This window comes from Stegastes partitus, unplaced genomic scaffold (genome assembly GCF_000690725.1).
Source record: "Stegastes partitus isolate 25-593 unplaced genomic scaffold, Stegastes_partitus-1.0.2 Scaffold1907, whole genome shotgun sequence".
Lineage (NCBI taxonomy): Eukaryota > Metazoa > Chordata > Actinopteri > Pomacentridae > Stegastes > Stegastes partitus.
In genome coordinates, this window is record NW_007579638.1 from 6,227 (window position 1) to 20,416 (window position 14,190).

Genomic DNA, 14,190 nt, shown 5'->3' on the forward strand with positions numbered 1-14,190 from the left:
AGCAGAACGACTCAGTCGTAGCTACGATTTAAACACAATTGTGTGACTTTAGTCGTGGTCCTCAGATGATAAATCCCAACAACCTTTGCTCTGACACATTCAAAAATTGTTTTTTTTGGCCTTTATTAGATAGGACAGTGAAAAGAGAGTCAGGAAAGTGGGGGAAGAACTTGCAGCAAAGGGCCATGAGTGGGATTCAAACCCATGGCCGCTGCATCAGGGACTATAGCCCCTGTACATGGGTCACCAGCTCAACCAGGTGAGCTATAGCGGCTTCCTAAAAAATAGTTTTTAATCCCATCCCCAGTGATTCTTGTCACTCCATTATCAGGTCATCAAAAACTTTGTAAAATACTTCATATGGTCACTAAATACTCATTAGCCTCAACTGTATCCTGGTTCTGACTACATCTATCTGTTGTCTGTAACACTTTTTAAAATTTCAATATTTCAATGTTGTTGTTTGTTTTAAAAAGACTACCCTATATGTTAGAATTGTAATTTTCAAGAACAGACTACGAGTGCTAAAGGCCTACAGTTACCAACAATCCTACCACTGCTCGCTTCTCGTTAAACTGTTAGCATTAATGGAGTTAAAGACTCCCGCGGATACACGAAACATTAAATAACAGTTACAGTACTCTTCTTCACAGTTTGTTTCATCAGATGAATTCTTTGCTGGAGCGTTTCTATATGTGTGAAAACTCCAATGTTCAGACAGAACTTCAACAAGATGCTGTTTTGGGGGTAAAATGAGCTATAAAATGAACCTTTTGGTGTTGTACTGTTTGATGATTTGGACTTCTCACAGCGCTAAAGTCCAGACATAAAGCTTCCCAGCAGTACGATTTGAAGCAGACGCACCGATGCGGCTGACCTGAGGGGCTGACCGGCCGTCGCCGTGAGGAGTTTGGCGTCTTTGGAGGCCGAGACGACGCGACTGAAGGTGGGGTGGACGTGTCTGAAGTTGTTCTGCAGAGGAGTCACCTGCTCGGCGTCCTCCTCTGTGGAGAAGATCTGTGAGGTAAACTGAGCCAGCTGAGGAGGAAAAATGCAACATTTTCTGCATCAAGAACAGAATCTCAAACCAGTAAAGAGGCCTTTTGAAGCTCTGGCAGTGTTGCTAGCCATACTGGATGCATATTACATCAAACTGAAAATGGAATTGACCTACTTGAGACCATGAGATGTAGATGGGGACTTCATACAGAGTCCAAACCACCACTTGAGAACACGGAGGGGTGGTGAGGCTGCCGTAATAGCGGTAATACTGACTCATGTTGTGCTTCGGCAGGAGGCTCATCAGCGGAAATGGCTTGACTTTAGCTGTCTGGCCTTGGGGAAGGATGCAGAGTCGTGATGAGAGCGCAGTTACAAAACACACCAAGCAGAAGGTGGGAGTGGATTTACCTTTGTAAGCAACGGAGGAGAGCTTTTGTGATATGTGTCCAAAGTGCACATTGTCTGCATAGACGACCTGCGAAACGGGACGGAGTCAGCACGGGTTTGGAGCAAAATGGTGCCAATGACTGAAAATGCAAAACAAATAAAACTGACATCAATGAAGAATCCGAGAACGGCGAGTCCGGTTGGATCGTCTAACGCTGCCGACATGTTTGGATGGATGGACTTCATGTTGACGACGTGCATCTGGAAGAACATGTTAAAGAAGCACAGTGACATTAAGGGGAGGCTGCACTGCACCAGTCTGCTGATAGCGTTGGCTGGTGACAGTGTAGAGCTGTCTACTGACCGTACTGTACCTCCATTGGGTATCTGCGTCTGTCCACCGTGTGCTCGGAGCCGTTGGTGGCCGGGCCTCCCCAGTGGAAGTGCAGCTGGATGGTGTGGTACACATCTGGAAGGCCTCCGCCGCTCACCGCCATCCCGCTGCCAACCTGCAGAATGACTACAGAAACCCCGGACATGTCAGCTCCAACACAAAGCAGACGCTGGATGAGTAAATGTGTTCTGTGCTCACCGGAGTGTCCGTCGTTCTTTAGCGTCCAGTGGCCTGTCTGGATTACATCGAAGCCCTCGAGATGCAGGGACTCCAGGGAGTCGTTTCTGGTTATGTGATGGTCCAGATCGATGGGAGAGTGATGGGATTCAAGTAAGGGGTGACATGAAGGGAACGTCTCTCCCCAAGCGTAAGGATCTGGAGGATGGAACGGGAACCTCATGAGCACCAAGTAAAGAGCAGGACAGAAGAATCAAACCTCTTCTGTAAGATGGTTATTGTGGCAGGAAAGAAGATAAATAATGAGTCCAAAAGCTAACTGGAAACACTAAAAAAGTTGACTGCCAGGTACATTTAAAGGCTATACCAGAGTTCTGATCATATCTCATGATACTCCTCAGCAGATGGAGTTTCCTAAGGGCTTCTCAACCACTTTGGCTTAAAGGTTTACACTGAAAGGTCATTCTTAACTTTGGTAACAGTAGTAGACGAAACAATACCACCACAGGTCCATTTAGTGGCTGATCCAGACCTTTCAGTCATTACAAACCACCTTCATGTTGCCTCGTTGTTAGGAAAATGTTCAGCAGCTAGATGGCCGATGGAGGTCAAACCCTGTCACAACATCTGCTGAAGAAGATGTGATCAAAAGCTCCAGAATGGCTGCTACAGATGCAAGAGTTTTTTCACTGTGAATACTTACATGAATAAAGGATGACAGCGTTTCCAAAAGGCATAAAGTTTCACAAGAATTGATCTAGTTTTGTACAAAAATGGAGCAAAATTAGCAAGAGATCTGGCTGATCAGATAGCATTTAGCAAAATCTCAGACCTTGGTCAGGTGGTGCTTCATAAATACTTGGAGATTAAAATAACTGATGTTCACAAAGCAGGAAAAGTCTATAAGAAGGAGAGAAGCTCCAGCTGTTAACCACAGGGCCGAATCGATGGTGCTTTTGTTGGAGCCAGTGGTGAAGGAAACGTTTGATTGAATTGAATTGGTAGAAGAAGGATCGGACTCAGGTAAATAGCAGCAAACATCACGCTGTCTGTAAAAGAGCTCGAGGCCAAAAAAAAAAAGGATGGTTTCGATGGCTTGATAATGATCCCAAACACTTCAAAACGTACAGTGGAAAACCTCAAGAGGTGCGAGTTGAAGGTTTTGCACTCGTGGTTCCCTGATCTGAAGATCATCAAAGATCTGTGGATCCACCTCAGAAGATAATCTCAAGAAGCTCTAAGCCCTGTGCAGAAAGAGTGAATGAAAATCCCCCCAAACAGGGACTGAACGACTCTTATGTGGCTCCAGAAATCATTTACAAAAGGTCTAACTGAGTCCTGACCACGCAGGGCGCTCAAACTTCTGCTTCAGACGGACGCTAAAGAGCACTGCTGCTCAAAACATGAATGAATTGGATCATCTTTACCTTCATGCCTTTTGGAAATCAGGTCATCTTTTATCCACTTTTCTGTTCACAGTAACAGAAATTTTGTATTCACCCGTAGACTTTGTGCTGAGATTGTTTTCCTTAAAAAAAACAACACACTGGGCTTTTCAGAAGTCGCCTATTTATCATCACATCTATCTTGTGAAACACTTGATAGTTGAACCTCCTGCATTATTCAGACGACAGTGTGAAAGCTTTAGAGGGGGGGAAAAAACAGTCCTTTGATGATTTTCTCACAACTCAAAGAACTATTCAGCATCCGACGGGCGCTCTGAAGGAAGACACTGATTCATTTTAAGGTGTCGCCGAACCCAAAATAATGAAAATCTGAAAACACAACGATAAAAGTGCAGCCTGTTGCACCTGAATACCTCCCATCAGACAGTAAGATATTCATATAATGTTGATTTTATAATGACTATATGCATTTTAATTGGAGATTATAATCTGTATGTTGCTGTCTGTGGCTTTAAATCACATTTTCACTTTTTTTTTCATGCAACAATTTTGAGAGTTTTTGATATTTTGCTTCCATAATTTGTCTTCTTTCAGACAAATGGCAAAAAAACAACAATAAACACTAAAAATATACATTCAGCTGTTTATTTTACTACACTTTTGTCTGTCTTTGGACATTTATAGAAATTCTAAAAGGGTAGAATTTTACATTACACATCTTTGAAGGCCATTCTCTCAAAATTCTTCTTATTTATCTTCTACTTGAAGCCAGAAATCTCCACTTCAGTAACATTTAGTGTTTTTAAATTCATCCATGTACATGTTTAGAAGGTTTCTACAGAGGGGGTTTGTTAATATTTCAGTCACAACCTGATTTTTTAGAACATTTTGCTCCTACAAAAATCATAAAAAGTACCCAAGGTTGATGTTTTTCTGGTTGTTGGGTGTTTTTTCAGATTAATGCAGAGGTGAAAATAAAAAAACACAATAAAATACTGATTCTAATATCAATATTGAGAATTCTGTTGTGGAAATTAATGCAAATTAAAGCATTTTTACACCAGTAATGCCCCATTTGTGTACTTAAAAATTCTGAAAACTTGTAAAGTCTTACTGGGGGGAATAAACTGGGGAAGTTTCACGTTCATATCTGTTATTTAAACGTTCACCTGCGCTCAGAAAGAGAAAAGTAGACCAAGGGTCACTCACCACAATGTGCCTCATTGTAACAGTAGTCCTCTGGAATATAAAAACAGCACAACGTTGACCAACACAACTCTTCTCTCGTCTCATTTGAATCACATGAAATTGAGCAGAAAGGATGTTTCGTGACTCCGGCCGGACACCTCACCTGAATCAGCGTACGAAACAGCAAAGGTCAGGAGAGCCGCGGTCCAAATCATGGCAGGATCCCGCAGGTGTCGGTATCTGAGGTAGACTAGAAGAAACCGGCGCCAACGTCCCACCCGCTTTAAATAGGAAGTGAGGTGAAAGCCGAGTTTTTATTTGCTCCTGGTCTGATCGGTGAGCCGTGTCATTTACCAGTCTGGTGGTCTTTACTGATCAACAGTCTCATTGATGCAACGACAGCTTCACCTCCTCCTCCTCCTCCTCCTCCTCCTCCTGCTGCCAGCATAGATGCCCACTGACTAGTAACAAGAGCCATTCATCTCCTGGGAAAGCCAGAGGATGTCAGCAGGCTGAATTAGAAGTGGACAGAATATATATATGGTATAGGGAGGCTGTAAAACTCAAACTGTAAAAGAAAAAAAATGTAAAAATCTAAATTTGCTGTAACTATTATTACTATAGTAGATTATTACTCCTGGCCTTGTCTTTACCCTTTATTGTTTTTGGTTCTTTTATTATTTTAGAATGGAAATACTTTATATTATCCCAGAGCTGGGAAATTATTTGTTACAGCAGCACAAAGAAAATATCAGATAGAAAATAGAGTAAATTAAAAAATAAAGAATAAAAAAAATGTTCTCTGGTGTTATTGTGCTGATTCATTTTGTAGATCTTTCACCATGTTTGAATCTATTTTTTTGGACTTTTGATGTTTAATAATCCTCCTCAGTATAGCCTTTTTCATAGCTATTATTATCATTTTTGACGTTTCACTTTTAATCCTTCCAGCTCACCACATCCATAATGCACGTGCAAAGGGACGCCCTCTAACTACCAAACAACGGCGCCAGTTTTATTGTTCTAATCTCACTAAATAGACTGATTGAGCGGCAAAGCTGATCAGCGCCGAGACACGAGCTGCCACTTACAATCCTCCATTTGATCTATAAAAACTGCTTTAATTCCCCAGTCAGCTGCCTCATAAATTCAATCGCTGCTGCCTCGACTGAACAGCTCAGCGTTAAGTGTTACGTCTCCCCCGTCCAGGAATAGATTTGTGTGATTCTGTCACTACTTGGCCCGTGCAAACAAAGCCTCTTTTCTTCAGCGACAATGCTTCCCAGCTGGGTATCACTATCTCCGCTCCGCCTGCTGCCTCATGAGTCACTGCGAGGTGCACTATATCCGCTTTCTTTAAATTATTGGAATCTTTTGACCAGCGTGGATTGGATTCACCCACCAGCCGGGGCGGCGGGATTTCCCCCCGCAACGCACCTTAAGCCTGTCTTGACATTTGGTCATCGGAGGAGATTTCCTCGACGGAGACTAAATGTCGCGATCGGACAATAAAGTTCAGCGTGTGTTCGGAACCACTGATGCACGAGTCGTCCTTCATGGTGCATTTTATTTGGCATTTGATTAGATGTACATCTACCTCAGAAAACAAGCTCGCCTGCAAATGAAGCAGTTTTTTTTTTCTTTTCTTTTTTTTTTTTTTAAATTGAAAGGCTATGAAATAAAAGACAATGAAATGTAGAATCTGTTGTATTACACACAAAACATTTCAAACCTCCCAAAAAAAAGAAAAAAAAGAAAAAAGAATTAGTTCTCATCACACCACCATAGAGTCGAGCACAGAAACTACAGTGTAAATGCAGCTGTTTGGGTCGAGGGCAGGTTCTGTTTTTTTTTTTTTTTTTTAACCAAATGGATATTAAACTATATGCAGGAGTCATTGAACCTACTGTACAGGACACACTGTTGAGCTAAAAAAGAAAAATCTCTCAGCATGCCAGAGGAAAAAAAATAACAAAAAAAACATGCACCACAGGTCCAAAAAGCAGAAATAAAAGCAAACAAACTTGATGAAAAAAAAAAAAAGAATCCAAACACCATCTCCTAAACACACATGCACACTTTTTCCACAATTTATGTGATTCTGTTTGTTAGATAATCCACTGTGGATTGTCGATGCAAAAAGAAAAAAAAAAAACAAAACAAATAAAAGAAAAAGAGGGAAATAAGCTTAAAGATAAGCATGAAAATAATCATGTTTTATACAAACAGTACATTCAGACAAACACACAGATGACGGTTGCAGCTGTTTTTCGAGGCAGATCCTAAGCGGTTTTGGATGCTGGTGGTTGTGGGTCGACTCAGGCCCGACAATCTAACTTCTTCGGGCTTTTTCTCCTTGAGCGAATCCAACGATTGTCTTCGTGACGGGGTTTGAACTCCTTCCAAATAAGACAAGTTTTGTTTTGTTTTTTTCTTATTTTATCCCACTGAGAAACAAGAACGGCAAACAGACCCATCAACACCGAGAAACACAGAAAAAAACAAAACAAAAAGACTGGCAGCTACAGTCGGTGACATTATCTCCCTCAGTAGCTGCAAACAACCTGCATGGAGAATGAAAAGAAGAGTTGAGGGATGGAGGGGCAGCATTCAAATGTGACAACTGATCGGCTTTTTTTTTTCTTCCATAAAACGAATATTAAATCGAAAGATGAGTTAGCAAATACACAACTATCCTGCAAAGAGCTGATGATAAAGTAACAACGATGATTATATGATGTAATGATTGGAACAGTTACTTTAAATAAATCGAGTTTTTTTTTCAAATTTAATGACGGGATGTCCCTAAATCTTCACATGTACACTTGAAAAGTCTCCATCGCTTCATCGATCGACCAGTCAGGAGATCCGCCTACGTCTATCCCACGATTAAACAATCGAGATCACAACCTGCAGTCATAAATTATTATCAAAAAAGAACACAAACTCATATTTATCACAACATTCTTTGATATGCCTCCAGCGAGCATCACCCGGTAAAAACCCCGTAGAACAGGAAACTAACCGTACCCTCTTTTCAAGGACTACAAAACATCTCTGGCTGCAAATATGTGCTATAAACCTGGAAGACAGCTTCTCGTATCAGACTAATAAAAGTGAGGGGATGGGGGGGGGGTTATGAGCAGGTAGAAATCGAGCTCTGCTGCCACGGACGGCGTGGATGTGGATGTTATTGCAGCTGGGAGACCGACGGATCAATACGTCCGTTTTAAAGTATGATGCAAACAAACAAAAAACAAACAAAAAAAACTGCACGAGGAACAAAAGCTGGCTTCGTCTGTCGTCGTTGTGCTGCGCTGAGACGCACAAGTTCTAGACGGGCGCAGACCTGAGGGGGTATTTACACCAGGGCTTCTCCAATTTTGAGATGTTTCCAAAAAAAAAAAAACAAAAGCTTTGCTCAGTTAATGCTAAAAGTAGGGCTCTCCCAGTCTGAGTGTTTTCTCTTTGTACAGAAACGGTCCTCTCTGCTCCCTCGGACGCCAGTGTCTTAAAAAAAACAACCTCAGAAGAAAAAGCTGCAGAAGAGAGAGAGAGAGAGAAAGAGAAAGAGAGGAGAGAGAGCATCCTCCTGCAACGCCTCGAAAAAACAACCTGGCTGCTCCGCCTCCTGATATGTCTGTACAAACTTGGTGTCCTCTCCGCAGTCAGCGTTTTTCCGCCAACAGTCTGCTGCGTCCTCTCCCGGCGCACAACACACTCATGACCTTCCTCAACCAGCGGGTAATATCCGGGTGCAGCTCCCTGCTGTCGGCCCACAGTCCTATACCACGGTGCTGAGGGAGGAGGTGCAGTCCCCGGGCATGGCGGTGGGGGCGTGGCCATCTGTCGGCGTGTCGGGCCCCACCAGGAGCGTGCTGCTATCTATGGAGTCCTCCCTCTCCTGAGTGGACGGCGCCGAGTCTGGCACGGGACCCTGGGCGTTGGGGATATCTGCCTGGAGCCCGTCTCCCATGGCGGTCATCTGGCTCGGCACCATGGCAACCCCGCCGTGTCCTGACGGCGACAACGAGGAGAGCAGAGGAAGACGGGAAGATTAACGCTCTGTGCATGCGGAGAGCCTTAAACAGCAAGAGGAAAGGAAAAAGCATGCCTACCGAGGTCCACGTAGAGGAGGCTGTCTGGGTTGATGGAGGCTTCGTACGGAGGAGGGGGGTCGTCGGGGTGCTGGATGTCGGGGTATTTGTAGGCTGCGTACGGAGGAGGAGGCTCCTGGAAGTGGAAAGCGCCTCCCTCGCCATCATCAGACAGATGCAGAGGAGTGAGACCGGTGCCAAAGGCGTCCGGGCCGTAGTCGAAGCCCGGGACTCGTCTTCCAAGGTTGAAGTGGTGCACTGAGCAAATACAGAAAGACTTTTAAATTCAAATACACTTGCGAGGAAAGGCCGTTTACGTGACTGTTATTATATAAGTTTCTGTTTACAAAAATCACAGACTGTTATTGTAATTCACCAACATGCCTCGAGTGGATCTGAATGTTTGCGTTTCCACCACCTATTATGTAAAAGGTATAAAGCGCTACAGTTCATTTAACTAAAACCATTCAGCGTGGTCTAACTGCCTGTCCAGAGGGCTTAATGCTCACAGTTTCCTCCGATCAGCGTTTCGATGCGTTCACGTCTTCTCTGCCGGAGTCTGTGCACCATGAAGAGCAGCAGCGACAGGATGAGGAAGGACGAGATGCAGCTGACGATCAGTCGCATCCCGCTGGCCATCGAGTCGAACAGACTGTTTCCGTCTGAGGGGGAGAATAGTTTGGTGTCAACTCATTTAGCTTAAAACGATCCTCGCGTGAACAAAAAGTACAAGTTTGTTTTGCTCCGGAAGAAATTCAGCAACACATTTAACAACAATTTCACACGGACCATTATTCAGAGTAGACACCAGATGTCTGCTCTTCTTTAAATGGGGCTAATTTTAAACCTGGTAATTTATTTTAGCAACAGAATTTGTTAAATATCTCTTGAACATGGTGTGAAAAAAAATCTGCGGTTAAAAAGTGCGACGAGCTGCATCAAATTAAAAGCTGCACAGCTGTCAGGAACTCCGTCTCGTGGGACGACCAGCGCTGCCTGAGTAAAGCTACAAGAATCCTCGGCGGCCCGTCGTCAGCGAGGCGCGTCGGGACGTACCTGGATCCAGGCAGGTGAACTTGCAGCACTCTTTGGGATCTTTGCGGAAGTGCTGGCAGCCCTGCGGCCGCTCGCACAGCGCGGCGACGCACATCTCAGGCTCGCCGTCGTGACACGTGCAGCTCAGACACGGGTCGTCTCCCTTCGGCGTGAAGTAGTAGCCCTCGTTTACGACGTTGTCTTTTATGTCCACACATGTTTGCCCTGAGAGGGAAAAGCGACATGAAGAGCAAAATAAGCACAACAAAACCGAGCGCTGCCTGGACGTTTCTGATGGAAAACACTGAATGAGCTCGTACTCCTCTTGCACAGGAAGGGGAACTTCTTGTAGCAGTTCTCAGCGTGCCAGCTGTGCAGGCCTCGCTCATTCATGCTTTTGATCTGAAAGCGCTGCAGCTGGGCACAGAAGACGTTGTCCTGGGTGGGAGACGCCTCCCCGAAATCCTTCAGACCCTCAGGTGGCAAAAACACCTGCATGGAGCCTGTGGAGAAACAAAACAAACATTTCAAATTACAGAACAGAAATAAATCAAGGAACTTTATTCGTCATGCCAGCTCACAGTCACATGTTTGTGGCATGAAATTTGTATTCAGGTCCGTTTTTTTAAAAAGAGAAAGCCTCATAAATAATAAGTACAATAAAACAAGAGCAAAATATAAGTAAAAATACAGCAATACAAGTGTAAAAAAATATAAACATCAGAGTAGAAAAGCCACAAATAGTTGTGTTCAGCACTAAATATGTGTGCAGCAGCGAGATAGACTGGAATATTGCACATATATGGTGTTTAAAGTGTTTAATAGTGCAGTCAGTATGTGAACTGTCTTTTTAAAAATTCTAATCTTTCATACCTTTGTATGCGACTTCCCAGCGGCCCTCCAAGGAGTGGTTCTGATTGGTGATCACATACTGGTAGCCCACCCAAAACCTGGAAAAAACAACCCACATTTTAAAAAGCAAATCATAACATTTACATTCACATGGTCTGTTTCAGGGTTGATGCAGTAGCCAGTATTGACCACTAGATGGCCTGCAACCAGTAACAGAGCACCATCGCTGCCTGACCTCTGATCCAACATGCACACAGTGTATTTATATCACAAAAAGGTAAACCTGCCACCTCTCTGCAGACTGAGCTGAGTTTCCTTTTCTCAGTAACTAAACATAAGAGGTGGTTTGCAGCTGCTTTCTGTGCAAATAAAGGCCAAATATAAAAGCCTACGGGCTGCAAAGTGGAGCGGTGGTTAGCACCGTTGCCTCGCAGAAACCTGGTGAGGACACCCGGGATCTTTCTGCGTGGAGTTTGCATGTTCTCCCCATGCAGCGTGGGTTCTCCGGCTTCCTCCCACAGTCCAGCAACATGTTGAGGTTAATTGGTGATTCTAAATTGTCCGTAGGTGTGAATGTGAGTGTGCTTGGTTGTCTGTCTCTAAGTGTGTCCTCAGCTGGGATAGACTCCAGCCCCCCCCCGCGACCCTAGTGAGGATTAAGCGGTGTATAGATGATGGCTGGATAAAGGCCTCCAGTAAAGGAAAACACTCACTTGCACTGGTCTCTGCGCTCACAGACTTTGTCATCAAAATCCACCTCGATCTTCAGTATGAACTGCAGCTCCTCGTTGGTCACGAATGTCGCCAGCGAGCCGTTGACTTTCTGACACGTGTCCACGGCCTGCCAGTAGTTCTCGTTCCTCAGGTAGACCTTGTAGCAGCTCGCCGTCTTCTCGTAGTGGTGCCACCCGCTGGGGCATTTCTCTGCAGGTAGAGAGAAGAGGCTTTAACAATAAACCTGGGCAACCAATCACGACGCAGATTCTGTATGATCGAGTAGAATAAACCAGCTGGAAAGCAAAGCGAGGCGCTTACTGTTGAAGCGCACGGGCTGAGCCACACCCATGACGTCTTCCACCTGGTCGTATCCGTTGCCGAAACGAAACCTCTCCTCCTTTATAGCTGCGATAAAAAATGAAGCAATAAAAAGTTGACAGGCGTGCTCATTTGTACGCACAGTTGTTTAAAAGCTTCTGATGATATTCATGAATTCAAAACATCTATGAGTCACAAGAAGGTACAAAGACATTGATGTGGGTGTGAGGAAAATAAAAGCAGAACCGCAGCGAGTTTGTGTTCTCTTATTAAGTATGATCGGGAGTTTAACGAGATTAAAATCTGCACGGAGGCAAGGCATTGTCTTCACGTAGCACGGTCTGACCTTTTCTTCCTGAAAAGATGTCAAAACAGATCTGTTGCAATCAAGTATTACATTTCATGTTACGCAAGAAAACGTGTTAAGGAAGAAGACATGTTGGAAATGAACAGCGGCAACACAAACTTCTTTATAGGTAGGTTGTAGCAGGGCTGGACAATTAATCAAATATTTATCACGAATAACAGGATCCCACAATGAAATGAACACGATCGGCTGTGATGTTGATGTTTAAAATACCCCACTCAGAGAACTCTATGGTGATAAAACTACTCGGTTCAGGTAAATTGACATTAAAAAGCTGATTTTAAGCTTTAAAAAATTATTTTTGGTCACAGTTTTGTTGAAGCTTCTGCACGCGACGCATTCAGGGAACATCGGTAAACTGCAGCGTCCAACAACAACCACAAGATCAGCAACTGAAGTACCATTTTATTTATGTTTTGCACGAGGAGATGCCCTGAATTCATTTTAGTTTAGTAGACGCTCTTGCACAACGCACACCACACTTCAGCTTCTCTCTTTTCTATTTTTTAAGAAATGTTTTTTTTATTATTTCTTATTATTATTGCACAGGCTTGCGAAACAGTCGCTTTCACGAACGAAAGAACAGTCGCGCATAAAAAAAAAAAAAAAGAGGGGGGAAACAGAGTGACATTCAGACATCTTTCCTGTCAAATTTAAAACAGGAACAGAAGCAGGCTTGATATTTAGAATCACTCGGGTTACATTTACAGATGATTTTTCAGGTAACACTGCACCCCCCGATCAGCTGAAATAAACACAGCGTTCCTCTTTTGCACTTGACTCAGTGAAATTGTAAACTGTTGACAGAAGAAGACAAAAGGCAGAATGGACAGGTTATTAAAACATCGATGCTTTATAATGACGCGGGGGGGTTCTGCGGCTGCACAGTTTGAATTATTGAAAAAAAAGCAACTCGGCTCTGAAGCTCAGACATAAACAACGCTGAGAGCAGAACTGAAATGGGGATCTAAAAAAAAAAATAAAGAGCAAATACATACAATTTCCTTCCCTTTAAAGTAGATTGCACTTTGCCTTCTCCCTCTTTAGACTCTTTTTCATTTCACATTTTTGTACTTTGCCAAGTAGGTTGACCGCACGGTTCTGTTTGCTCACCCTAACGGTGACTAGTCGTCTGTCTGCAACCCGGCTTACTTCTCCAATTTGTTTTTGCCAACTGGGTATTTTCCTGTTTCCCGTAGACGCTGTGAAGTTGAAAAGTTTCAGCCTGGAATTAGTGCAAATGATTGCTCCAACTTTCCGTGTTGCTAATCCCCCGACAAGAACACTGATTTCCGTGCGTGCTAACAACGCCCCTCGCTGTGGCGTACGTGAGCGCTGCTTTGGTTGTTTCTCTATGAAATCACAGCTTGATCTGGGAAAAAATCGTTCGATGAATAACAATCAGCAGATTTGCCTCTGAACGCACCGTATCTCTGCGTCGGTGCCAAATAACTGTTTTGGTGAATAAACAAAGAAAACAACAGGAAGTTTCTTCTTCAGCGGTCAGTGCTGCTGCCTGTTCTATAAACGGAGCTTTACTGGAGGATGAATGGAGTCCAGTGTGAAGCGTCCGCCCGTATACAGTGTTGTTGGCAGGCCTTCAGCATTAACTCAAAGCATGCACGGCTACGGCTGTATGGAGGTCACATGCTGGACTCAATCCTTTCAATAATTCCCATTATGCGGTCACAGATCTGGGGATAAGGTCTTTCTGGATTTGAGGAGAAAACAATAGGATTTCGGTCACTGGCTTAGCACTGCAATATCTATGCGGTGTTGAAGAGATCAAGCAGCAGTAAACAAAAACAGAAACACAGAAACATGTGCAACCATTCAGGATATCAGCGATCTGATGCCGTCAATCCAGAGCTGCTATTTTTGATTTTTTGATTCACTGTGACGGACGAGAATTATTTTTCCAAACCTGCAAACTTACATCTGAACTGGTTGGTAAAAGCAACTAAGCTGGACTTAGCTGTATTTAGGGGGTTTATTGCAGAGGGGGTTTATGTGTATTAAAAACAAACTACAAATACGACCGGGTCATCCGTCATCTGTCAGTTCAGTCAAAAGATGCCTCTGTGTTGATACTGCACGTTAACCTTCTGAACCGCAAAACCTGCTGCACTGTTTCAAAGGCTTTGTTTTTTTTTTTGCTGGTTTTAAATTTTTTTCAAATTACATCCTTTTATCACAACAACCACCTATAAAAATGGGAGGATTTTAATTTTTTCTGATGATCACGTAACT

At 43.6% G+C, this 14,190-nt stretch overlaps 2 protein-coding genes across 3 annotated transcripts in view; both read right to left on the reverse strand.

The window, feature by feature from the left end:
• Positions 1–813: 813 nt before the first annotated feature.
• Positions 814–4,769, reverse strand: car15 (carbonic anhydrase 15). Its single transcript, XM_008302904.1, has 8 exons — positions 4,718–4,769; positions 4,576–4,605; positions 1,982–2,158; positions 1,764–1,909; positions 1,558–1,650; positions 1,411–1,477; positions 1,175–1,335; positions 814–1,038 (listed from the first exon to the last, which is right to left on the reverse strand). Exons 1-8 carry the CDS (start codon positions 4,767–4,769, stop codon positions 814–816), a joined length of 951 nt encoding a protein of 316 aa, XP_008301126.1.
• A 1,863-nt stretch (positions 4,770–6,632) lies between these two features.
• dgcr2 (DiGeorge syndrome critical region gene 2) overlaps positions 6,633–14,190 on the reverse strand; it is a 16,178-nt gene continuing 8,620 nt past the window's right edge. For both annotated transcript variants that reach the window (XM_008302906.1, XM_008302905.1), the window contains 8 exons: positions 11,574–11,660; positions 11,252–11,462; positions 10,560–10,636; positions 10,007–10,189; positions 9,708–9,911; positions 9,161–9,313; positions 8,673–8,909; positions 6,633–8,571 (listed from right to left, as the gene is read on the reverse strand). In XM_008302906.1, coding sequence (XP_008301128.1) covers positions 8,339–8,571; positions 8,673–8,909; positions 9,161–9,313; positions 9,708–9,911; positions 10,007–10,189; positions 10,560–10,636; positions 11,252–11,462; positions 11,574–11,660 — 1,385 coding nt within the window. In that variant the 3' untranslated portion in view covers positions 6,633–8,338. The remainder of the gene's footprint in view (positions 8,572–8,672; positions 8,910–9,160; positions 9,314–9,707; positions 9,912–10,006; positions 10,190–10,559; positions 10,637–11,251; positions 11,463–11,573; positions 11,661–14,190) is intronic.

What these genes read in the sequence shown, in the direction of transcription:
- car15 (XM_008302904.1), bottom strand. Translation starts at nt 4,769, where the DNA reads ATGATTTGGACCGCGGCTCTCCTGACCTTTGCTGTTTCGTACGCTGAT. An exon ending in TTCTCGGATTCTTCATTGAT is followed by an intron (nt 1,478 to 1,557) that starts GTCAGTTTTATT and finishes CCCGTTTCGCAG; the next exon opens with GTCGTCTATGCAGACAATGT. An exon ending in TCTACATCTCATGGTCTCAA is followed by an intron (nt 1,039 to 1,174) that starts GTAGGTCAATTC and finishes TTTCCTCCTCAG; the next exon opens with CTGGCTCAGTTTACCTCACA.